This window comes from Tiliqua scincoides, chromosome 6, assembly GCF_035046505.1.
Source record: "Tiliqua scincoides isolate rTilSci1 chromosome 6, rTilSci1.hap2, whole genome shotgun sequence".
Classification (NCBI taxonomy): domain Eukaryota; kingdom Metazoa; phylum Chordata; class Lepidosauria; order Squamata; family Scincidae; genus Tiliqua; species Tiliqua scincoides.
In genome coordinates, this window is record NC_089826.1 from 33,185,491 (window position 1) to 33,210,035 (window position 24,545).

The 24,545-nt window shown below is 40.4% G+C and overlaps 1 protein-coding gene across 1 annotated transcript in view; it reads left to right on the top strand.

Annotated features, from left to right (window-relative positions):
* The window catches only part of INTU (inturned planar cell polarity protein), a 31,829-nt gene that overhangs the window by 5,355 nt on the left and 1,929 nt on the right, over positions 1–24,545 (top strand). The window contains exons 3-14 of the mRNA XM_066631725.1: positions 2,728–2,813; positions 4,279–4,482; positions 6,651–6,769; positions 7,224–7,313; positions 8,220–8,297; positions 9,941–10,130; positions 11,629–11,682; positions 16,706–16,768; positions 17,417–17,635; positions 18,660–19,127; positions 19,955–20,052; positions 22,926–23,115. Coding sequence (XP_066487822.1) covers positions 2,728–2,813; positions 4,279–4,482; positions 6,651–6,769; positions 7,224–7,313; positions 8,220–8,297; positions 9,941–10,130; positions 11,629–11,682; positions 16,706–16,768; positions 17,417–17,635; positions 18,660–19,127; positions 19,955–20,052; positions 22,926–23,115 — 1,859 coding nt within the window. The remainder of the gene's footprint in view (positions 1–2,727; positions 2,814–4,278; positions 4,483–6,650; positions 6,770–7,223; positions 7,314–8,219; positions 8,298–9,940; positions 10,131–11,628; positions 11,683–16,705; positions 16,769–17,416; positions 17,636–18,659; positions 19,128–19,954; positions 20,053–22,925; positions 23,116–24,545) is intronic.

Consider the following 24,545-nt stretch of genomic DNA (forward strand, 5'->3'; position numbering starts at 1 on the left):
TTTAAAAACCTATATTTAAAATGCTTTGGGCCATGCTAATTCTGTGTTGTGTTTTTTTTCTAAATGTTACCAGAAATGAAATCTCTTCTAAAAGCCATTGAGCCATAAAGGAGAAATATTACATTGACTATAATCTTTACTCTTTATGGAGATTTCATTTAGCCATATGGCAATTTGGGAACTAGGTAGTGAAGAATTAAAACTAATTTTTGTTCAAAGCAAATTAGAGGCTTGAGAAGCATAACAGCTTAACCTAGACTATCAACTATTTTATATTCCAGCCTCTTTTTGCTTTAGCTGTGAATGGGTAAGTGAGCTGCAGCTTCTGCCAGCTGTTATAAAAATATATAATTTCCTTATAAAATACTTTAAAATTATAGATCTGCAGTGAACACTGGGTACTTTTATATCTAAATGTATGTTATATAAGAAAGTCATGGGTTTCATTGCAGTTGGCAGAAATAACTTATAATTAAGGCCAAAATCTTTTCTATTTTTTTTAACTAAAATATCTTGAACACATTTTGTCTTTTGGCAAAATCAAATATGTGTTAGTGTAGTAGATTTAGAATAATAAGAAGGAAAGTTTTAGCAAGCTGTACATCTGTCTTAAAAACAGATTTAATTGTAAGAGTATAAGATATAATCACAAAGGTTCTGCTAAAAATGTTGTTGCAAGATTTCAAGCAACTTCTCTATCAGGTTGTTCCTGGAGTGAGTATAACAAATTTGAATGGGAGCAATGAAAGGAGGAGGCATGCATTCATGGGAGACACTCACACAGGCAGTCTGATACAGTGGTTAGGGTACTGCGTTTAGATGTGAATGCCATGAAGCTCATTGGGTGGCTTTGGAAAAGTCCATCTCTAATCACTTTGCATGCTAGTTTGGAGGCTTCAGTGGGATCAGGATGCAGGATATCCTTACCTCAGTGGAGGCATCCTTACCTCACTGAAGTCTCCAAACAACTGTGTTGAGGTGGGTATACCTGTACCACAGTGGTTCATTGCAACAATTTCATGGAGCCCTACGTCGTCGTTAGAGCCAAACCAAGGCAAAACCTATTCAACATTCCAGCACTGATGCAGCCATGCCAGCAGGGCTTATGGCTGCATCAGTGCTGGAAATATGAGTAGGATTGGGCCCTTAGTGTGATTACTTGATGGGTATCTTTAAATGATTTAGCTTTTGTTAGTTCGGAGATCATCTAACATTTAGAACATTTAACAAGTATTTCTGTAATGAAAGAATAGATCCTTAAATTAGCAATCTGAATTTTTCATGGCGTATTTCTTTGGGAACCATATTTTTAAAATCTATTTCTGTACTTTAATAACCATATGAAGTGTGTACCACAAAGATGTCCTAGATGTTCTTTTTTAAAGAATATTATAATTCACTATGCCAAAGAAAACAAAGTCTGTCCCTCCCTCCTCCCAAAATGATTCCACAATTATATTCATTGGTTTAATAGTGTATTTTTGATTCCTCCCTGTGAATGTGCTCTTCCTTCTTTAGGTTAGGGTACAGAAAAGCTAAGTTGGGTTTGGAATAAATGGCCATATAGTTTTTCACAGAATGTGGGGTAAGCATTTTTACCTTGTCCAGCTTTATTTAAAGTCAAAGCCCATTTTTATCCAACATATATTTCAGGGGTGGCCAAACTGCAGCTCATGAGCCACATGCGGCTCTTGGAAATATGTTGGCTGAGCTCCTTTTTGCATCACAATTAATATAAGAGGGTATATAAGAAATTTTCAAGCTTTATTGTTATTTACCAGGTATAAACTGAGAGTCCACTGGATTAAAACATAAATTTAATGTTCATGTAGAGTAAATATATTTAAAAATTAAAATGCTGCTTAAATATTGCAGCTCTCAAACATCTGAAGTTTATCTTATGTGGCTCTTACGTTAAGCAAGTTTGGCTATCCCTAATATATTTACTCAATAATTATTATTAATTCCATGTAAAACCCAGACCAAATGTGCAAAAACCATATGAAAATGGACATTTGCTACAAAATAAGCACATATTTGGATGCAGAACCCACATGGGTTTCCTTTTCCTTTGAGTCCTCCATGAGGAGTTTGCCACAGAATGTCCAAGTATCCATTTTCACTTTTTATTTTGCAAGATCCAAATCTTCCATGTGAGTTTGAACATATTGTTGTAAAACTCATGAGATTGTCGAGATCCATGAGTTTTAAGTCTTCTGAGGAAGTGAGACCGTGACCAGGACTGACTCCCAACAGAGCCCTCCTTTGCTACAGCTCAGCCTCACCTTGATTTTTGGCTTTAAAAGGCAGCCATCTCCTCCCCTTCACTTGTGGCAAGTAGGAGAGAAAGACACAAAAGTGGACCTGGCTTGATTGTGACTAAGGATCTTTAGATTGACTCATGGGCAAAGCACTGTTCCAGCAATGAGGGATTTCCTCATTGTCCAAGGAATCCTTTGTGGGGTGAGAAGGAGCTGAGAATTAGTATTTGGCAAGCTATCCAGTGGTATTCCTATGAAGAATGTATTGATTCAGTATACTTTGCTTAAGCATTCTGTGATGAGGCTAAAATAATGAGACATAGCTACCAATATAATTGAGTCATCATTCTTCATTGTTAGGTAGTAACGACTAATATTTAAGACAAGTTAGCTTTTCTTTAGGTTTATATCTTGTTCTCATATATTGCATTGGCTTCCTTACTCTCATTTTTATTTCTGATTTCAGGAGATACTCTTGTTGCAGTAAATGATGTTGATGTAAACTTGGAAAATATAGAAAGGGTTTTGTCATGCATTCCAGGTCCTATGCAGGTATAGTAGTACATTGTGCTTTTTTATAAATAGTGATTAATATTTGATGGTAATGGAATGGGGATGGGATTTGAGTCTAGAGAAGTGAGAGAAGAAAGTGTGTGATTCTGCTATCAACCACAGGTATGCTTGTGCTGGTGCTTTAGTCAGTGAAACCATGGATAGACACTGGAAGGGATTCTGTGAGAATCTAATACAGCAACTTTTGCTCAAACAGGAATTGACTGCGATTATTGCAATATGCAAACAAGAGCAGGCCATGTTGCTTTGTTGGTTGCATGTTGTGTTTGTAATTGGAGCATCTACTCATTGCTCAAACACTCCCAATCAAAAAACGGAAATGGGTTCTGATCTGAGATAAGTGTTGTTTACAGCAGTGGGGAGGCCTGCTGAGGGGGCTGTGAGCCCCCTGCGCCTGCCAAAGGCCAGCACTGCCCCTAGGTAAGTGAGAGAGCCCCTTGGTCATGGCAGCACCGTTGTCACTAATGCACCATCGCTGCCCCCCTCACTGCCCCTGCAAAGACTTAACTGGTTCCCAGCTCTCGTATTGGACTTTGGGAACCACTGCTCTAGCAGATTATCATCCAGCAAAATACATAGAATATTCTTCAGAATCTGCAAGCCCCAACCCAGTGACTACAGTGCATGCATGTGTGTGAATTCTCCAGGTAGGTGCTCCATTAAGAATTAATGGAGCTACATGCATGAGCAATTTAAAGGACTGGGCTTCACCCAGTGCATAGTTTTGTCTTGTTGTGACCATTTACAGGGGGCAAGAGAAGGAAAGAGACTACAGATGTTGGTGGTTTTAAGATATGTTGAGCCATTCATCAGAAGAAGTTAAAGAATTTAATAGCTGGCTAGTAATACTTAATGCAGACTGTATAAAGCACTTTCTTCATACTGAATGGATTTTCCAGTATTGATATCTTGCATGTGTTTATGTTAATTTCTGTACTCCTACTAGACTAGGCAACAAAACCTTGGATCCAAAGGTGCACTTGTGCTAGTGGGAAGCCTTTCTGCTTTCAGGAGGATTGTTGCTGATTTAGCAAAAGAAACATGAGAAACTCTCAAATTCAGGGAATTTTGTTTATTTGATTTAAAGAATGATTTAAATCATTCTTGATTTAAAGAGTTTTCATTTCATTTAAAGCAGTTGATGTCACAACTCCATGGTAGAGCCAAAAAGAGAGGGGGTGGAGTGAGCACATGACCCATGGCTCTGCAAGGCCCTTTTCTATAGTAGGAAACCATGGTTTCCTGTTCTGTCTGAACCTATCCACTGTATTTCTCATATTGTATCACAACACCTGATACACTGTGGTGGTGGCCTGTGCAAAGTCTTCTGCTGGCACTTACACAAGAATTCACAATATAATACATTTTCTTCTTACAGTTCTTTGGATCCAAGCTAAAGGCCCCAAATTACATGATGCTGTCATAGTTTAAACTCTTCCAACAGGTAAAGCTTACATTTGAAACCTCAATCTGTGAGTCAGGAGAAACATCCCAACAAAGATGTAAGCAGACGCAATCCTCCATGAATAATTTGTACAAACTGCTGTGGCGAAATCATGACAACGACCAGCAGTTCTCTATCCAAAGTATACCTCATATTATTATGTACCTCTCTCTCAAGTTGGATTCTGATACATCAAAGGATGAGGTAGGTATGTGCTAAAATAAATGAAGGACTCTAAACCTAATTCTAAATCTCTTTATAAAAAACCATATTGTATGAAAACACTATAATAATAGCTTTCTGGTCCTAATGGTTGTAAAGATTTTAAAAAATAGAGCAACCTACTGAAGCCAAAGCAACTGATAAAGTAGATTATTTTATTTGTTCAAGTTACTTGTATTCAGCCTCTCAATTCTCACACCAATTGACATACCATTAAAACGTTTAATGGCAGCTATTGCTGCTAGTTCCTAAAGCTAGGCTAAAACATTTCTCCCTGATCTGCTATCTTTCTAGTTGTAGAAAGAGTTTTTTTTCTTATTCAAAGGAGTATTCCAAAACGTATTCAAAAAGGTATCTTCTGTTTGAAGTGATGCAGTCCACCTTACAGTATTAGGATTCAGCTACCTCTGTATATTTAGACAAGGCTGTACTTAAGCTATCATTTGTTTATATGATGTGTGCCTTAACTGAGCAAGTGCTGCTTATGCCAGTAGAATTTTAGTGTTCATCTAAAGCAAGAAACTCATAAGTTGACTTCGTAAGTTCTTCATAAATGTGGACATTAATACAATGGCCTTGGTTTTAATACCTTAATCTTGAATGAGTTTCATGTTAATTTGTGTACAGCAGAGTAGCAGTTTATGATCTCTGTTCAGAAAGCATTCTTTGTCCGAATTCAGTTCTTGGACATTTTGGGGGTCTTTCAGCTGCTCAACTTTGTTTTGAGAAGTCCTTTCAGTTCTCTCTCAGTGCCAGACAGCTGATTAGAAGGGAAGCCTTCTTCAAAGTTTATTACATTAAAAATGGAGATCTGACATTAAAATTGTAATGTATTTACTGCCAAACTGCTTAACAGAATAGTGTTCTATTCAGGCAACTGCTTTGACAACTGCAGGTGTTTGCAACTTACTAAATTCATTATCTTAAGCCTTTGTCACCCATTATCTAATGACACCTTTCTGTCTGCTTTCAAGATGGTTAATTTGGCACAGTGATACATATTAGAGCTTACCAACACATTATGTTTAGAGGCAGCTATTGGGCTCTTTTGTCCTGTGTTTCTTTTATTTCCCTGGGAAAGAGTATAGATATTTCACAAATGAATCTTTTAGGGGTTCCTTTGTTTATAAAGAGAAACCATCCTTTTTTCCCCTTGATGAGACAGATTGCTGCCTGGAATCCTTGTTAGTAGGAGTTTTAAAAAACAGATAATTAAAAGTGGCCCAGACCTGCCAGTTCTCTCAATAGTGAGATTCAAAGTTCTTTCAAATCTGTTTGGGAAAAAAAGATTCCAAAAGAGGAGTTTGGCACTGGCTGGATAGAAAGAGGAAGGGAAGGATCTGGGCATAGTTGTTGGATTAAGAATTAGTTAAGAATGGCAGTTAAGTCTTAAACTGTATGTCCTAGGCTTGGGTTTTGTTTTTATGTTTCTGTACTTGGATAGTGATGTACAAAAACTTTTGTAGATTTTTTTTTGTTACTTAAAAGCTAAAAGACTTTTAAGTAAAATTACTCCATCGCACTCTAGTGATGGAACTTCCTTAAATATATGACACCTTATTTCAGTGTAAATCGGTACAGAATATGTATTAAGGTAGCAAAAATAAGATTCTTCTTTTTGCAAAACAGAACTTCATTTCCTTTTGCAGGATGTATGTTCTCAAAAAGTGAAGGTACAAATATATAAATAGTTTTCCAAAGCGTTGGCCAGGATCCAAAGAATTGCAGAACTAGCTCTACATACCTGACAAGAGGAGAGTTTAGGCTTGTGTTTCATGAACAGTAACTCTCCAATATTGCACCTTTTCATTTGCATGTTCAAGGCACTTCGCAATAAAAATAATACAAACTAAAATACATTGGTTGGTTGTTTTGAAGGTTTCTACATGTCCCTACATTTTATTTCTAAAATCCTGAGATGAGAATTAACAAAAGGAGGAAAAACTGTTATGAACCTTGATAGCTTATGCTTTCCATTACAAGTACTTAACCACACTGCATTTCCAAAAGTAGTATAAGAAATTCTTTTCAACTTTTCTAGCATGAGATCTTATTTTTCCAGCAACGTTAAACGAGCCATAGAATCCGATGAATCATGCTTTCACCTAAAACCAGTTCTTAACTAATACATGGTCTGGCATTTTTGACAGCAAGAAATCCTTTATCAATACCCCATATCAGAAGCTTCCCAAAAATTGAAAAGCGTAAGAGGAATATTTCTCACATTGTGTGACATTCTGGAAAATATGACAGGAGCTCACATCATCAGGTAAAAGTATTTGTTTAACTTATGACTTTTGATTCCTTACTGGCTGACAGCATCATTTTGTATAACAGGGTTTAAATACAGGGTTAATTTTACGTTTAGCAGGCACAAACATATCAATCTGAAGTTGTAACATTTGCCTGCCTGGTACTGATTAGCAGGACCACTTGTGGAATTTGTATGTAAGGGAATTATAAAAAGCTATTTGAAAAATTACAGCATTACAGTTTCTTTTTAACAAATTTGGACAAGCTTAAACAAAATTAAGAAGAAACTGATTTTAAAAAAAAACAATTGTGGGGGTAGAGTTTCCCCCTAATTTTAAGCATAAAACCACAGAAATTAGCTGATTATGCAGCCATTGGGGTTAGCATCTCAGTTATGCGGAAGGCACTCTATAAATTTTTGTAGTGGACTGGTCTCATAACAAATTACTCCCTTGTGCTCACTTATGTAGTTCATCTATGTTTTTATGTGGGAAACTGATCCACGTGGCTTACTGGAAGAAATTGGACAAGCTCCTTGTAATTGGTCTCCCAGCTGAAAGGTATGTTTCCAAGATGGTATCGAAATTACATTGGGGGGGGGGGGCAGAAATCACTGGATGATTCTTCTCCAAATTATATTCTGAAAAACAATTCACTACTGTTGCCTAAAATTAAGGCATAAACTCTCTGATCTTATTGCTGGAAAATGTAGGTAGCCCCTTGCATTATGTAACAAACAATTTTTTATTTTTATGTATTGCCTTTCTGTCAATATCCTCCAGGGTAGTTCACAGTTTAACACAGAACACAATCCTATGCATGTCTACTCAGAAGTAAGTCCCATTGTGCCTAATGGGGCTTACTCCCAGAAAAGTGTGTATAGGATTGCAGCCTTAATAGTTTACAATTTAATAGGCAGCCTGCAAAAGGACATAGAGGAGAAAAGAAAAGAAGCAGATTTCAAGTACCATGGCCACTGCAATAGGGAGGTCAAGGAAGGAAATGAACCAAGTAGCAGTTGATCCCAGTCAGGCTGAGGGAGGCCTTCCTGTCTGCCTCTCACTTTGCAGTTGCAACCTCTGTTGGCTAACTTTTCTAAAATCAGATCTGATCAAATATCACTGAATAATGTATAGAATGGTTCACCTTACCCATGAGATCGTTTTATGTATTATTCCTCTTCTGCATGGGAGAAGTGTTTATTTGGTGTGTAGATTTGAAACTCAGTTGGCAAGGCTGCACAATCTAAATCGGCATATTTAATTGGAAAAATGACTTGCTCTCAAGTCATTGTGCATATGGTTTCATCCCAAGGCACATTCTATTATTTTTAGTGACACTTAGCTACAACTTACTTGTGCTGAGTTGTGCACAATAAAATGCGAAGAAATGCTTCAAATTCATCTGTGTTCATTTTATTATGTTGTCTAAGCACAGTTCTCAGAGGGCTTATTCTGGCTTTCTAGTGTGCCTCTTTCTCAGCTAAGGAACGTGATGGCAGATGTTGTCCGGACTTTAACATTCATGTATGGTTCTCTGGACAGGTAAGAATTCCCAAGGAAATCATGTTTTATGGTAACTAGTCTTTGGATCTAGATACCATATTAATGTTGCTTTCATTTTGGGTCCCATAGGACTTTCCTTTTGGATATCAATCTTATTTCTAAACAGCTTTTGAAAGTCTCTTCATTTTCAAAAAGGGCTTGCCAGGCAATATGGGAGGGGATGCTATTTAAGAAACTCCAAACCAGGGCTCTGTTGGATGCACATAACTAGTCAGACAGGCCTGATGATGTCAAACACTACTAAGACAAAATTTATTTGTTTTATTTGAACAGCAAATCTCCATTCCAGGTTACTAACTTATCGTAAGGTGCTCCTCAGTTTCAAAAATAACTTGGCTTTTGGCTTAGGGAACCGAAGTGCTCTTTGAGAAATAAAAGTCCAAAGCCTGATGGGCTGCTGTAATGAGGAGCCACGAGACAACCTGTTGATGGGGAAATCAGAAATGTGGGGCATCGTTCCATTGTGGGCTTGTTTGGAAATGGTAAACAAGACTAGCAGTTATTGGAGTAGCAGAAGGGGCCAGTGTGACAGAACAAGTTAGAATGGCACTCAGAGAAAAGGACAAGAGGGAGATGAAGTGGATCAAAGGGAAATGGAAGCCAAACTAAGCAACATAGCAGCCAGTGAAAGTTAGCAACTCCCAACAGGTGGAGAGGCTAGATGAAGTTGCTTTCTGTGATGGGACTCCCATGCCTGCCCTGCTATCCCTAAGAGAAAAAAGATGTTGACAAAAAGGCTAGCAGGGATCTGGGAGAAGGGCTTGTCTATGCACATTTGGATGGATAACAGGCATTTGATTTCCCCTTTCTCTGGGCCACAGAGGTCACCTGTTCAAACATGGACTCTTTGGAGCCTAACCCCTCTCCTATCCAGTTAAATGTCATGGGCATACAGGGGGAGACTGTGGCCAAAGTGTGGAGATTATAAAGCATGTTCTGTCAATAAAATTTTAGGGAACATTTGGGGGGGGGGAGTGTATATTTCTTCTTATTTGTTAATGGCATTCAGAGTAGCTTGCACACACACTGTGAGCACAAGCCATCTTTCCCCATTCCCTGCTGAAACTCCCTTGGGGGACCGTTGACAACAATGTAAAATGTGAGCCAGGCAGGAAGGGGGAAAGTTGGAAACTCAAATCAGACCATCACATCTGCTAGTGGTCTCCAGGTATTCATTCTTCCCCTACGGGCCCTGGGATGCATCCATGCTGTTGACAACCCTCAGGAATGACTTTTCAGGGGAATCGGGGAGCTTCAGTTGGAAGGAAGGTCTGGAGAGAGAACTTGTGGTTATTAAATGATTTTTCTAGCAGAAGAGCATAGGTGTATCATGCCTTCAAATACTGTGTCTACACCAATTTAGGTGCAATTTAAGCATTACACAGAAGAGTAACGAAAAAGAATCTTAGTTATTTATAACTTGAATGCAGTCAAAACTTCCTCTGTTCCTTTCTCTCCCACCTAATTTGAACCTCATGCTCCAAATGTTTGCATCACCCGATTCCTGTTGTTCTTTCTGTCTTCGGCAAGCTTAAGTCCAAATGCAATATCTGGTATTCAAGAGTTAGTTGTTTGCATAACACGTATTTGGTAGTACTAACTTCTAATTAATGTTTCTCCAGTGCTTTTTGCCAGGTAGGCAGTGTTTCCCGGTTGGATCATTTCTTTAGCTTGTTATTCCAGCAAGCACTTCGGCCTGCCAGGCTCAATTCCACTGCGAGTCCTAGTTCTCACTACTATGAGAACTGTAGTGCATCACTTCTATACAACTTTCCAGGAGTGCGCTGGCTGTCACTGCCACAAGAAATCAAGGTAATTTCACCATTTTCTAGAGAAATGTTGACACAGGAGTGGGTAGTTAAAGCTCCTAAGAAGAATGCAAAAACCTTCATATGATTGAAACTCTAGTCTCACTCGTACAGCTAATCTCTCACTCAACCTGGTGTGTATGGTTTACAGCATGATAGGTGCAGTTTTACTTCATGATAGGTGCAGTTTTAAAACGTCACGTATTTAAAACAGCCATTCTCAATGGGAGCCATATGGCCCCTGGAGGAGCCCAGGCACATTTGAAGGGGGCCACATACTAGTGTTCAACAATAAATGATTTTATGTTTATCTATTTGTGTTGTATCTTTGTTTGACAGGAGGGCCTTGGAACCTGAGAAGAGCTCCTAAGGGGCTGTTGCCAAAAAAAAGTTTGAGAATGGCTGCTTTAAAGCATGTTTTCTCATTTTCTTCAGAGTGATTCTGCTGGGCTTCAAAGTTATTTATTGATGAATTGGTGTACAAGGCTAGTTTATGCCAGGAAAAAATGGCTTAAAGGGAACATTATCAACCACCCATAATTAAACTGAGAAAATTTGATTGCCAGATGTGAGGTAGGCATACATTTTCAGTATGAGACAAGAACAGAGTAATGTAATTGTCCGAATAGCAGCTGTGTGGCAGGCGATTCTGGCAGCACTTATTAAAAAGTAGTATTTTTCACCGAGACAATCTGTTTACATACTCTATGGGGAGTGCCCTGGCCTTCTTACATTATTAAGGGCCAAATCCTATCCAGTTTTTCAGTGCCGGTGCAGCTGTGCCCATGAGGTGTGCACTGCATCCTGTGGTGGGGAGGCAGTCACAGTAGCCTCCTCCAGGTATAGAAACATGTTCCCTTACCTCAGGGCTGCATTGCGGCTGTACCAGTGCTGGAAAGTTGGATAGGATTGGGGCCAAAGTTATGAAGCATACTCTGTGGCTTGAACCTTTGAGGGCTGATACTTAGGTCTAAAAAGTTATTTTTTTGTAAAATTTACTCTAACCATCAGTGTCTTTATTTGCTGAAGTGTGTAATGCTTAGGTGAAACAAAGGTAACGTGTGAGAGTATTTCAGAAATTTCCATACAGACAAAAACTAAATCCTGAGTGAGAAAGATTTTTCTACTAACTCAATTGGATACTGAAGCACTGCCAGATTTCAGGGGAGCCTCATGCCTTGTTTTAATCCATGAGAAAAAGTGAGATTTACATATCTTTTATATGAAACAGTGGGTTTGGGGACTGAGAAGTTGAACATTTTTCTTTGATTTCTGGAAGGGTGAAATCTGCAGCTCCTGGGCAGCTTTCTTTTCACTCTGGTTATTGCAGTTTACAAGAGCTTGTGTTTAATATTACTGCAATTCTGGAGTGGTGTAGGCAGCTGTACTTGGTCTGTGTACAATGCACCATTGTTTCAAAATTGAGATAGTACCAGAAATCAGTGGTTTCATTACTGCAAATTCATTTGATGGAAATATTTTCATTTACTAATTTATTTCAGGTAGAAATTGACACAGTTCTGAGTGACCTGGAAGCAGCAGACTTTGCAGAACTAGTAAGGAATCTGTTCTTTATGGGGTATATCATATGTTCCTGCGGGTTCCATTGTTGCAGAATTTATTTTATTTAAAAGTTTTATATCCTTTCCATAAAAGCTCAAGGTGGCTGATAAAACTCATAATAATCAATATAAATCAATAAAATAAATTCACAATTATAAGATGCAATAACAATAAAATTCAAAACAACATACCAGTAAAATGCAAAGAAAAACTATCATACGCCCCTAACACAGCCCCACTCAAACAGCGTAACAACATAGAGCAGACAAAATTAAAATGGCAATATATAAACCAGAGTTGGGAATCCCAGATAAAAACTGCAAATGAGCACCTGTAAAAACCATAAGAGGTAAAAGTCACCCCACTAACATTCAAAACATCAATTAAAATTGAAAATTTATTCAACCCCCACCGAAAGGTCTCTAAAGAGGGGGCAGTTCTCAACTTCTAAAGGAGGGAGTTCCGGAGCTGCAGGGCCACCACAGAAAAAGCCCTGATTCTTGCCATCACTCTTCTGACTTCTGTTAAAGCTGGCACTTGAAGCAGGGCTCCATCAGATTATCTTTGGGCAGTGGTTTTCAGATTCCAAGGGAGTTCAAGCCCCACAGTAAGTTCTTGCGGTGGCAGGGTGGAGAGCCAGTGACACGAACCCCAGGATTGCATCACTAAATGGGCTGCAGGGGCTTGACTGGATTTACCAGAGATGCGGGGAGCCCTGCATGACCCTCCACAGGGCTCCCCAGGTCTTCAAAAGTGAAAGCAGAGCGATCGCGCTCCACCTCCGCAAAACTGGAAGTTAAGTGCAATCCCTGCACTTTCACTTTGAGGACGTGGGGAGCCCTGCAGGGGGTCGCGCAGGGCTCCCCGGGCCCCCAGGAGGCTGCAGGAGGCTCTGGTAAGTCCAGCCAAGCCCCTGAAGCCCCCTTAACGACATGATCCTGGCAATCGTGTCACTGCCTCCTCGCTGCCCCTTAAGAGGGCAGAGGCCAGGGCCTTCAGGCTGGGGCGCCATGACGTCCCAGTTTAAAAAGCCCTGTCTTAGGGGACAGGTCAGAGTTTATGGAAGCAGATGTCTGTATCAGTGGTTCTCACATATTTAGTACCAGGACCCACCGGGACAGAATGAGAATGTGACAAGTCCCACCGGAAGTGATGTCATGACCGGAAGTGACATCATCAAGCAGGAAAACTTTAAACTATCCTAGGCTGCAATCCTACCCACACTTACCCAGGAGTAAGTTTCCCTTACTATCATTGTTAAAAGAATATACATAGTAGTTTTTAAAAGTACAGGTCTATAACATTTCCCCAAATGCAGTCACATATCATGGTAGCATCAAGTCTAATATATTAAAAATGAAATATTGAAATGAATGGGGACCCACCTGAAATTGTCTCGTGACCCACCTAGTGGGTCCCACAGTTTGAGAAACACTGCTCTATGGTATCCCAGTCCCAGCGACCCACAGTTTGAGAAACACTGCTCTATGGTATCCCAGTCCCAGGCCATAATGGGCTTTAAAGGTTAATACCAGCACTTTGAATTGAGTCCGGAAATTAATTGGCAGCCAGTGCAGTCGCTGAAGCAGTGGCCCGACAGTCACATCACTGAGCCTCGGCAGGCTCATTCTGCACCAATTACAATTTCTTGGGCTTTTTTTCAAGGGCAGTCCCCCTAAAGCACATGTTGTGTAACAGTCATAGCAGGGCCAGAATTGGGATTGGCATTGTTGGGAAGCTGCTGTGGTTTATGCCACTGCAGCTGGCACTGATTCAGGTTTTTCCTAAAAAATAAAGGGCCTTTTAACACAACTTGTTTGTGCTTGGACTTTGTCTTGAATTTCTTCTTGCAGATATGCCATTAACTACAGGATCACTTGACAGAGCTGCATAAGTCTATGTAATTAGACTTGTAAATTCAGACTATGTAAATTCAGTAGTGTTAAAAAAATCCTCCCTCTCCTTTGTCTGTCACTTTCTCCTTGAAGTTGGCATGAATCTTGAGCAGTTTCGTCATGCTTGGAACAAACTACTTTATCTTATTGGGCACGTTCAAGAAGCGACATCTGCTCCTAGACCAGGGGTGCTCAACACGTCGATCACGATCGACCCGTCGATCACGAGGCAAAATGAGTCGATCGTGGAGCCCTTAGTCTAGTCTAGACTCTAGTAGTCTATAGATCAGTGCATGTGAGTCTACCCTTGAAGTCTATCGCCGCTTCAAGAGCTCTCCACGCACGCTGAGCACCTCCAGCGGTTGCCTCTCTGGCCTTTCGCCTCTCTGCGATGAGGCCCAGCAGTCGCTCGTCTAGCTATTTGCCCCTCTATGGTGAGGCCCACGCTGTTGTCACTGGAAGTGCTGTTTAGGAGAGGGCTGGGAAGCGGAAGTGGTTGTGGGAGGGCAGAGGGAGAAGTGCTGGTGGGACGGGTGCTGTAGCAGCCCTTGGAGGAGTGCCATGTCCGCCAGCGCCGTCTACGTGCTGGACCTGAAGGGAAAGGTACGGGGGGAAGCGTGAGCAGCCTCGGGGCGGCGTGGGTCCCTTGCTCAGCAGGAAGGGGTCGGGGGAGCCTCCGCCTTAGGCCCTCAGCCCCTCCTCCCCCCACCGTTGTCATGGTGATGGGCTGGGCTCTGCAGGAGAGCCTCCATGGACAGGGGTAGTCTACCTGCAGGCCATCTGGAAGCGAGGGGCTCTGGTGTGAGCTGCTGGGACAAGGTGGGGGGGCTTTGCTTCAGGCCTGGCGTGGCCTCTTTGCCCTCATTCTTAGCCTGCCTGTGCCAACCTCCCTGAGTCTGTGAGACCCTCGCAGTAAGAGCTAGTGAGAAAGGCGGTGTCCAAATGCTTTAATTCAGTGTTTCTCAAAAGGTGAGTCACGAGCCAGTTTCAGGTGGGTCCCCATTCACTTCAATATTTTATCTTTAATACATTAGACTTGATGCCACCATGGTATGTGACTGCATTTGGGGAAACGTGACAGCTCTGTAGTTTTAACAGGCTCCTGTGTATATGCTTTCAACGAGGGTAGTCAATGGGACTTACCCCCAGCAAGTGTGGGTAGGATTGCAGTGCAGGATTGTTAAAAATGTTCCTGCTTGATGATGTCACTTTCAGTCATGTCATCACTTCCAGTGGGTCCTGACAGATTCTCATTCTAGAAAGTGGATCTTGGTGCTAAAAGTTTGAGAACCACTGCATAATTTTAAATAATACTAATATTTATATTACCCATATTATTAGCTGCTAGGATGGGGGGGAGAGAAACTGATTTCATCTAGGATAATTCTGTTATGGTACATACTATTATTGTAAAAAAAAAAAAAACCTCTGGTAGATCTCCAGGCCTTGTTGGGTTTCAAAGTAGCTCTCGAGCCAAAAAAGTGTGAGCACCCCTGTCCTAGACCAATACCTGTGTATGTTTTGACTAGGCAAAAGAGAGAGGCAAGCCTCTCCACTATCCACTAAATCCTATCCACTAAAGTCAGTGGAAGTAAATTCCATTGACTTTAGTGGGACTTACTTCTGAGTAGCCATGCATAGGATTGGGCTGTCAGACACTTCTCTTAGTTGACATGAGGCAGGATTGAGTAGGAAGCTCACTGTGAGAACTCCTGAGAAACTGTGTAAAGCTCTGCTTTGCTGCTCTGCTGTGTAAAGCTCTGCTAGGTTTGATAGTCTTTTCCCCTGCACCATAGAATGTTTCTTCATATCATGCAGATGAATTTTCTATTGAAAATGTGTTTTCAGATAAAGAAAGCAGTGAAGTAGTATCTATAAGCCTTTGTTGTTGGTATGATAAGAAGAAAACACATGCCATTTTAAACCTCCTTCCTAAAATTTGTTCCTGTGAAAGACATTGTTAGTAAATAAGAAATGACTGTACTTCATGCACTGACAAAAATGTGTGTGTTGTAATCATTCTGATGTTTTCTTTAATAAAGTCTGTCTGGAATGTATTGATGCTTTTACTGCCTACTGATCTGTTCTCTCTAGTACAGTGGTTCCCAACCTTTAGGAGACTGTGGACCATTGAAGCAAAAATTGGAATTGGTGTGGACCACATGCAACCCTCCCCCTTGTACTAAAAAAATACAATTCAATTTGTAATAATTAGAGAAGATTTATTAGAGACTTGTTAGACGTACTATTTATGGAGAAGATTTTGTTGCCAGTTGCGGCTGTGGGTAGTCCATTCTCCAGTCTCATTGTTGGTCCATGAGGAAGCATCTTCCAAATGAGCACTCCCCCATGGACTACCAGAGAGAGTGCGGAGAACAGACAACCCACAGCTGCAATTGACACTTCAGGTGGAAGCGATAGAAGACAATCTTTTTTTTCCTGAGACCTCACAGAGTACTTTTCAGGGTCTCATGGACCACCTGTGGTCCACGGACCATAGGTTGGGAACCAGTGCTCTAGTAAGACAGCATGAGAATTTCTTCAGTAAGCTTAAGTTTCTCTAGGCAGCTTAAATACAACAAAAGTAATTTAATGGTTTTGAAGCAAATGGAATGTATGTTTAATGCTAACTCATCAGAGAACAGCATGTTCTGTTCTCATTCATTATTTGCTTTATGGGTTTTATACTTTATTTACAAGTCTCCAAAATACAGTACTATAAACTTGAATAGTTATGCTTTACTCTTTTTTCTGCAAGATGTCCCTCTGGTGGTGAGAGTGATAATCAAATATTACAACCTTTGAAACCAAAATTAATTTTTAAAAGCAATCTGATTTTACAGAATAACCTAAACTAGTCCATGCTAGTATGAGTTATATCCAGGTTGGCATATGACTGGCAGTTCTGTGATGAGGTTGAACACCTCAAAGTTTTAAATTTGTTTTCTGCACAGTGTGTGTTACCATCTTTCCTCTGAACAACAGCTGCTAGTCAGTTCAGAAAGCATCCTGGGGGACTAAGTAGTGAGTAACGCTGTCCTTTTTAAGGCTACATTTGAGTTGCATTGCTTGGATCAAGTAAAATCTGAAATTGTGACTTTGTTGCACTCTTGTTTTACAGTCTGAAGATTACTATGACATGAGACGACTGTATACTATTTTGGGGTCATGTCTCTTCTACAAGGTAAGACTTCAAGAATGCCATGGTATGCTATAACCATGGTATGCAATGGTTAACCTTAAAACAGCAACAGTAGTCTTTACCTAAAAACAATCAATTATTTTTCTAAACGGGGTAATTAAGAAGTAATTGTTCTTACTGATTTCTGCAGTAACCAGTTATTATGAGATTTCTTATAGTTCCTCGCATATTCTTACCCCAAAGTAAAGATCTTGCGTTATATAAGTGCTTTTCAGGTGTACAAGTTTCTTTTGCTTAGCCTTTTTTCATTCTTCCTTTTGTCGGGTGTATGCTTAGCACTTTACAAAATATAACAGAGTACAGCAAGAGTAGTTCTCAGAACATTTTCCCCCAAGATGCCATTTTATACATTGCTTGACTTTATACAGGTATGCTTCACATTTTCGAATTTCATCACTGCAGCCCTTGAGAACTAGATTTTTTTTTTTTTAAACAAAATGAAAGTTGAATTTCTTGGTTGAATGATGGATGCACAATTTGGTTCTTGGCAGTGTGACAATGCAGAGCCTTTATGTTTTCACCTGTTTCACAAATATAATGTAAACCATGCCATTTGTGTGTAGATAGCTCTTAAAGATACTAGGTAGCGTCCATTATCATGAATCTGTTTTCTCTGTACTTTTAATTCAGGGTTACTTGATCAGCAGTCACTTGCCAAAGGAGGACCTCATTGATATTGCTTTATATAGCAGGCATTATTGTCTCTTGCCCTTGGCAGCTGAACAGCGCATTAGACAATTAGTAATATGGCGAGAAGTATTTCCACAGCATCACCTTCAGGACTGTAAAACTTCATGTGAAGGGTACAGAGAACCCAAAGCAAGATACTTTTTACTCATAGTTGGCTTGGTAAGTTTTTTTTGGTGTGCACATGCGTGTATGTGTGGGTATATACTTCGTTCAGTCTGTTGCGAAGACTGTATGCTAAAGTTTCACAGACTTGATCAGATAGCATGAATGGAAAATATTTCTTGTCTGGTCACCTTTCTCTATATACCTTTGCCTTCATTGGTGAGATAGGTGGTGATAGGAGGCAGGGCCTTCTCAGTTGCAGCACCCAACTGGAATGGCCTCTGCAGGGACATTTGGAATATCTCTGTTTTCTTAAGAGAAAGGTTTTGAGTTGCTATATTAAGAATGTTATTGATGGCTGATGTCTTAGGTAGTTTGCTATCAGTGTTTTTCTGGCTGCAGTTGACAAAATAAAAGGGTTCCTATCCTAGCATTTTGCACAAATGCAGATTCAACCAGTATGAATTTAATTATGGATATTGGTGGAGTGATACATTTTTGACAGGTTCATGAGCCCTAAAACATAAGCATGCAGCTGAAATCTTGTATATCACAATAAAATTGAAAGAATTTTATTCTTTCCAACAGACCTGGAAAATGGCAAGCATACAGTTAAAACCTTGCAGTTATGTTGTTGGCATATTTACTTGAACCATATATTTTTCCTCCCTGCCAGGGCTAGTACCAAGGTTCAAGGGGCTCGGCAAAGCCCTGCAGTAGCAACCCCCACCCCTACTCATCTCCTAATGGTGCATTGGACGCTACCACTGGTACTGAGGGTTGAGGACTGGGTGGGCATTCAGCCAATCCAATACTCAACTCCTGCTGCTAATTATAGAAGAGAAAGTCACAGAGGGGGAGTTGTTATAAAAAAATACTAAGAAGTCTAGTATGACATTTCTGCATATTCTGCAGTTTTCATAAATAACTGCTGAATGTTTTACCTGGGCTAGAGATTGATCCAGAATAATTTCCTGCAAGGCTGTTGAGCCTTGAGTATAATCTAATACATTTATTGTGATAAATGCAATGTCAGTACAGTGCACTATATTTTAGTCTCTGTATTCCTTTTTACTTACAGAAACACTTTATGTTGAGTGTCTTGCTGGAAGCAGGAGGCTGTTCTTCCAAAGCCTTTGGTAATCCAGAGCCAGACTGCATATATGTAGATCAGGTCAAAGCAACAATCCTTCAGTTGGATGGAATAGATCTCAGCATAGATGAGAGATTGGAATTGCCCTCCGCTCCATTGCTGTCCTGTGTGGACTGGTTTCTCCCTTCTTCCTCACGTGACAAACTGGAAAGCTTGACCAACTGGCCTCTTCTCAACAAACTGCAGAGTACATCAAACACTGCAACTTCTCCAGCAAGCAGAAAAATGCTTTTTGGAGAGTCTACTTTGAGGATGCATAAGCCAAGTCCCTTAAAGAGCAGTGGGGGGTCATATAGTGGTGGTGATGGTCCTGAAGGAGGAAGTGGGAACTTTAATCCTTATCTGGCACAATCCAAAGCTCCTGGTGGATTTGACAGAAGTAATAGTCTTTTTAAGGTAATACTAATTTTATTTTTAAGTTACAATGCCTTAAACCTATGTTTCCCACATCTTGGGAATGTGGGAAACAGCATAAGCTCTAGAATGGAAGGAGGAGAGAAAGTGTTAAGTGTCTGTGATGCATCTTTCCAATATTAACTTCCTTTTCAGGAAATTTCTTAAATCATTTCCTATTCCATTAGCACAGCTTGTAGCAGGAAAGACTCACTAAAGCTGAACTAGCGACATGGCAGTGGGATATAGTCTGTTGGGAAAGGTTTTGTCATAATTGTTTGCAGTCCTGTTTCTAGCGTGCATTGGGAACACTCCTTGCAAGATGAGAAACTGTTGAGGTTTTGTCCCATATATAAGGATTATCTAGCTAAGTTGCTGTTCTCTCCGTTTGGCCTCTGTCTTTTTCAACTTCTATCCTGCAAGGATATTCCTCCACTGTTCAGCCAAAAGAATGGAGACAGAAATCCAGAATCAGCAATATCTTTCATTCCAAACTGGGCAACTAGAATGAAGTGTACATATTTGATTCCACTTTGCATGTATATTAAAAATATAGAATATTGTTTGGGGGCTGAAATATTTGTCCCCAAAACTGATTTGTAATAAAACTCTGCCCATTTGATACTTTAATAAAGTAAGTCCAGAATATTTCAAAAAATAACATGGTCTGTCACGTAACTATTATAGTTTCATACAGATTTGGAATGCATGCAAATTGGTGAACCAACATAGTGTTGTTCTTTTTAATAAAGTGTCCAGAAACCATAGTTTAATCTTTGATTACTTGCACTTTTCCTGTGGACATTTAAATTCTTCTGCTTGTTTTTCAGATTACTAAAAAGAAGAATACTCTTCCAAACCCATTTAATTTAGGAAGCCTGAAAAAAACCCTTTCAGATAAGGAGACTGAACTATTTAATGCTATTAAGTAAGAGTTGCTTATCACCTTGTTTTTCTGGCTAAGTTCATATCTCGTGTGATGATGTGCAAAACGAATGAAAGAGAAGGCTGGAGTGCCAGAAAAAGAACTGCTACAAAGTGACCACTACCAAAACAAAAGCTGTGAATGCCCATGTCAAGGTGGCAGTCCATCTTTAAGTACATCATTGTGACCTTTGATAATCAAGGCAGTGGTGAAGTGTGTGTGCCTGCATACCCTTCACTTAGGAATATCCATCTTGTACCCTTTAGCTCTCTTCAGAAAGCTTCCCTGGATTTCCTTCGTTCACTCTTATGTAAGCTAAACGGAGCCACTGTAGTAAATATTTACTAGGCTTTCCCTAGGACTCTGGTGTGTTAAATGGTCAATTGTTCTCCTCTTTTAAATTTTTTGCACACATTTATATTTGCAAACCATTGTTTATAATTCAAGTTTAGAGCAGCGGTTCCCAAACTTTCCATCAATGCAGTCCACCACGCCCTTGGCAGTGAGTCACAAAGCTGCTGGCCAGAATAATTTACCAGGTCCTAGCAGCCAAAGTTGTCAGTGGCAATATGAGCAGCTAGTAGCTCTGCTGTCTTTAATTGCTCTTGTCCCTGGAATACCCTGCAGGCAGACTGGCACTGACATTGGAATGCCCCTGCCAAATTCAGGAAAAATGTAAGGAATGACATTATGGCCTATTGTATCCAGAATCAGAGTGTATTCAATGCTCTTTCTCTTCATTTGCCCCCCACTTTTTGTTTTCCACTGTGGGATCAAGTATATTTTTGCATTTTGGTTCAAATGGCAAATTTTAGAAAAATCTGAATCTCTGTACAAGAGTACAAAACAAGTGCCCTGGTAAGCTACAGAAAACAAATCGTACATAGTTCTGTAGAATACCCTTATTGCAAGATGCTATAATGGATTCCTTTTCAATATGTACAGCCTCAAACATTCCTATATTATATAATTGCTAATGAGCACTGCATTAGAATAGGAATACTAATTCCTCCTGTAGTGCAGAAAATATATCTTGGACCTAACTCGTACTTAGGAAGTTACACCCTACTGATTCTTGCAAGCTCTCCCTTGCCTTTATTAGCTTCCAGAAGAAGGAATAGATTATCTTCCCTGATGGTCAGGGGAAGACTTCCAAGCACATATACCAGGGATGTCAAACATAAGGCCCAGGGGCCAGATGCGGCCCCCGGAAACTTTTTATCCGGCTCTCAGCTGCTGAGGTGTTAGAGCTGAAATGGCAGCCCACATGAAAATTGGGCTTTCCCAAATCTTGAAATATTATCAAGATTTGCATACTTTCTCTCCTGTCATTTGCAGTTAATGAGTTTCTATATGAGAACAGGGTCTGATTTCTGGCCATTAGCTGCTTAATGATGTCACTTTCTGCTTAATGACATCACTTCCGGCCCTCAGTTGGAGCCCTGAATGCTAACTTCGGCCCTCTGTATGAAAGGAGTTTGACACCCCTGATATATACTGTGTGTGCACTGGCAATCCTGATCCCTAAGCCACCCACAGCCAGCACCGGAGAACGCTCCCCCCCCCACAGGGTCTTCTGAGGGCCAGAGGAGGCCTGGTGAGGCCTCCAGAAGGTCTTATACCCCACTTTCGGTTTTCATCCGAAAACTGGGAGTGGGGTTTAAATGCTTTCCAGAGGCCTTCAGAGTGCTAGAGGAGGCCATGCACTGCCTCCCCAGCCCTTCAAAGGCATGGGGGGGGGGCTTTAAACCCAGTTTACAGATGAAAACCAGAAGTGGTATTTTAGGCCCTTAGGGCATGGCCTCCCACTGTTCAAAGGCCTCTATACAGGGGCCGAGGAAGGTGGTGGGTGGGTTGAGGAAGGGGGTGCCACCCCTGCAGGCATGGCGCCCTGGGCCATTTGCTGCCCTTGACCCCCCCCCCAGGTATGCCAATGTGTCCAGTTTATAGCGTATTTTAGGTTTCTATAGTGTATACTGGCTGACTTATGTTATTATGACTTGGTGTTCTACATAAGTGTTTCTCAAACAGGGTCATGAGCCAATTTCAGGTGGGTTGCATAGCTCCTAGCTCAGCTGCTGTTGAAAATATAGGGCACAGAGATGCTGGATAGAGTTAGCACCTAGTGGGAGAGGGAGAGGGGCATGGTGCTTTGCCCTGAATAGGTGGAAAGATTGAACGCTGTGTAGTTGGAGAAGAATCCAAGTCTGCATTCTGTTTTGACTTTCAAACTGAAGTGTTTGAATTCTGAGCTATGCAAAATAACAGCATGAGTGCACTGTGTAATGAGACCTTTGGCTGATCGCAACTTGGGTTTGAAGCCTAAATAGTTCTGGCCATGACATCACTTCTGAGAGGTCCCAACAGACTGTCATTCTAAAAAGTGGGTCCTGGTGCTGAAAAGTTTGAGAACCGCTATTCTAGATGATCTAGTACAGTGGTTTTCAAACTGTTTAGAGGCCCTAGGTGCTGCTGCCTGATTTATAAATTCTAAGGGATATGATGGCGATTGGGCAGCAGTAGCTCCCCTCCCTAGTAGCAGCTTGTTTAACATTTGATGCACATAACCCAATCTGCCCTGTCAGTTTTGCAAACCACCAAAAATTGGGTCACGACCCACTGGTGGGTCCTGGACCCACAGTTTGATAACCGCTGATCTAGTAAACATAATTGTCTGTATGTTCTTCTCTGAACTTGATATTGCCAGTGGCTACTTCAGCAGAGAATTGCCTGTTCAGAATTAACTTCTATGGAAAAAAAGCAAGCTCTAGTAATTTTCCCCTATACATTGTGATCAATTTGCTCTGCCTAGTGTGGGTTAATTTTTTATTGTGTTGGAGCTGATGACCAAAATAATTTTTCTTTTGCTCCTGAAGGCTGACATCTGGCCCTGAGAACACCCTCTTTCACTATATTTCTCTAGAGACAATGCATGGAATTTTTATTACTCCAACACATGTTGAAGTAACACAGCTTGGTGGAACAATCCATCCCCAACTCATCAAGAACTTTCATCGCTGCTGTCTTTCCATCCGTTCCGTTTTCCAACAAACTGTGATGAGAGAAGTATAAACAATTATCTTTTGTTATTGGAGGTGGTTTTCCTTTTGTTACTAAAACATATGAATAAATGCTCCCATTTATAAACTTGGGGGGGCAAGCATATTGTCGCTCATTTTTGTTAAGTAGTTATACTTCTCATATTTGTTTTAAAATTGTTTAAAAATGAAAGCTAACAGCACTCCAAAGAATGACTGAATCACGAGCAGAGAACATGCTTTGTTAGTGCTATATGAAGGCACCTCTAACTTCTATTACACCCAAAAGTCTTTCAGCTCCTCAACTGTCATCTCACTCTTCATTTTTATAAACTTGTAGCATGCCAAACTGATTTATACCAACTTGCACCTGGTGTTGGGATAAGTAGAACTTTGGATAAAGCAGCCTGTGTCATTGGTGTATGTGTGAGAGAGATTCTCAGAGATAAAGAGCCCCTACTTCATACATCCAATCTCTTGCATATGTGTAAAGAGGCTTGCTGGACTATGGCTGTTTTTGTTTCTGCACACTGTGGATAATATTCAAAGTAATGCTTCTGTAAACACAGGCTTCCTCCAAGATCAAAAGGGGTGTTCCACTCACACAAGGAGGTCCTTGACCAGAAGAGACCCTTTAAACAGGAGGAACACGCTTTCACGTTTCAGAGTAATCTCTACTCACGGAATGAATTTCTGTTCATGGAAAGCATTACCCTGGGTGCAGTCCTAGATCTATATACATTGAGTTTTGAATTATTCAACTATTATAAACTAAGATTCTGGGGATCTGATGCAGTATAATTATTAACAATGCCTTAGTTAGCAAGGAGTTAGCAAGAGGTTATCTTTCAGTCAACACTAGACTCAAAACATGATTCTTGGCTTTGAGTAATATTCTCATTTGTGGAAATGTTAGTACTTTAATATTTTAAGTGCAGAAAGGAAGAGGACTATACTTCTGCAGCAGATCCAAGTTCAGTAATCATCTTGCACTCATGAAGTACATCTGCATTGATTCGAGCTGAAGTCTGTCAAAGCATACTCTGCACACACGGTTGTACTACAAAGCCAGTGTTCTGGGTTCCTTTAATTCATTCAGTGTAATGGAGGGGAGGAAACTGGTGTATTGGCCATTTTTTAGTGGAAAAAATGCTTTCAGGCTTTTTGCTTTGAAAAAGCTTCTTTTCAAAAGAAAATCTGGAAACTGTTTTGTTTTCATGTTAATAATATTTACCACTTTCAACACAAAAGAATTCATGTAGTAAAATGCAATAAAAATATAAAGAAATAATAATAGACACTGCATCTCCAGATTATTTCAAATCCCTTTTCAGTTTCGTTCTTCCAGAAATCTGTTGCAGTGTTTTGCAAAACTGACACTTCGTAATCAAACCTTCACTGGATTTCAGTGATGGGTAGAGTCTGTGCAGTTAGTTTCAATTCTCTTTGGACTCAATG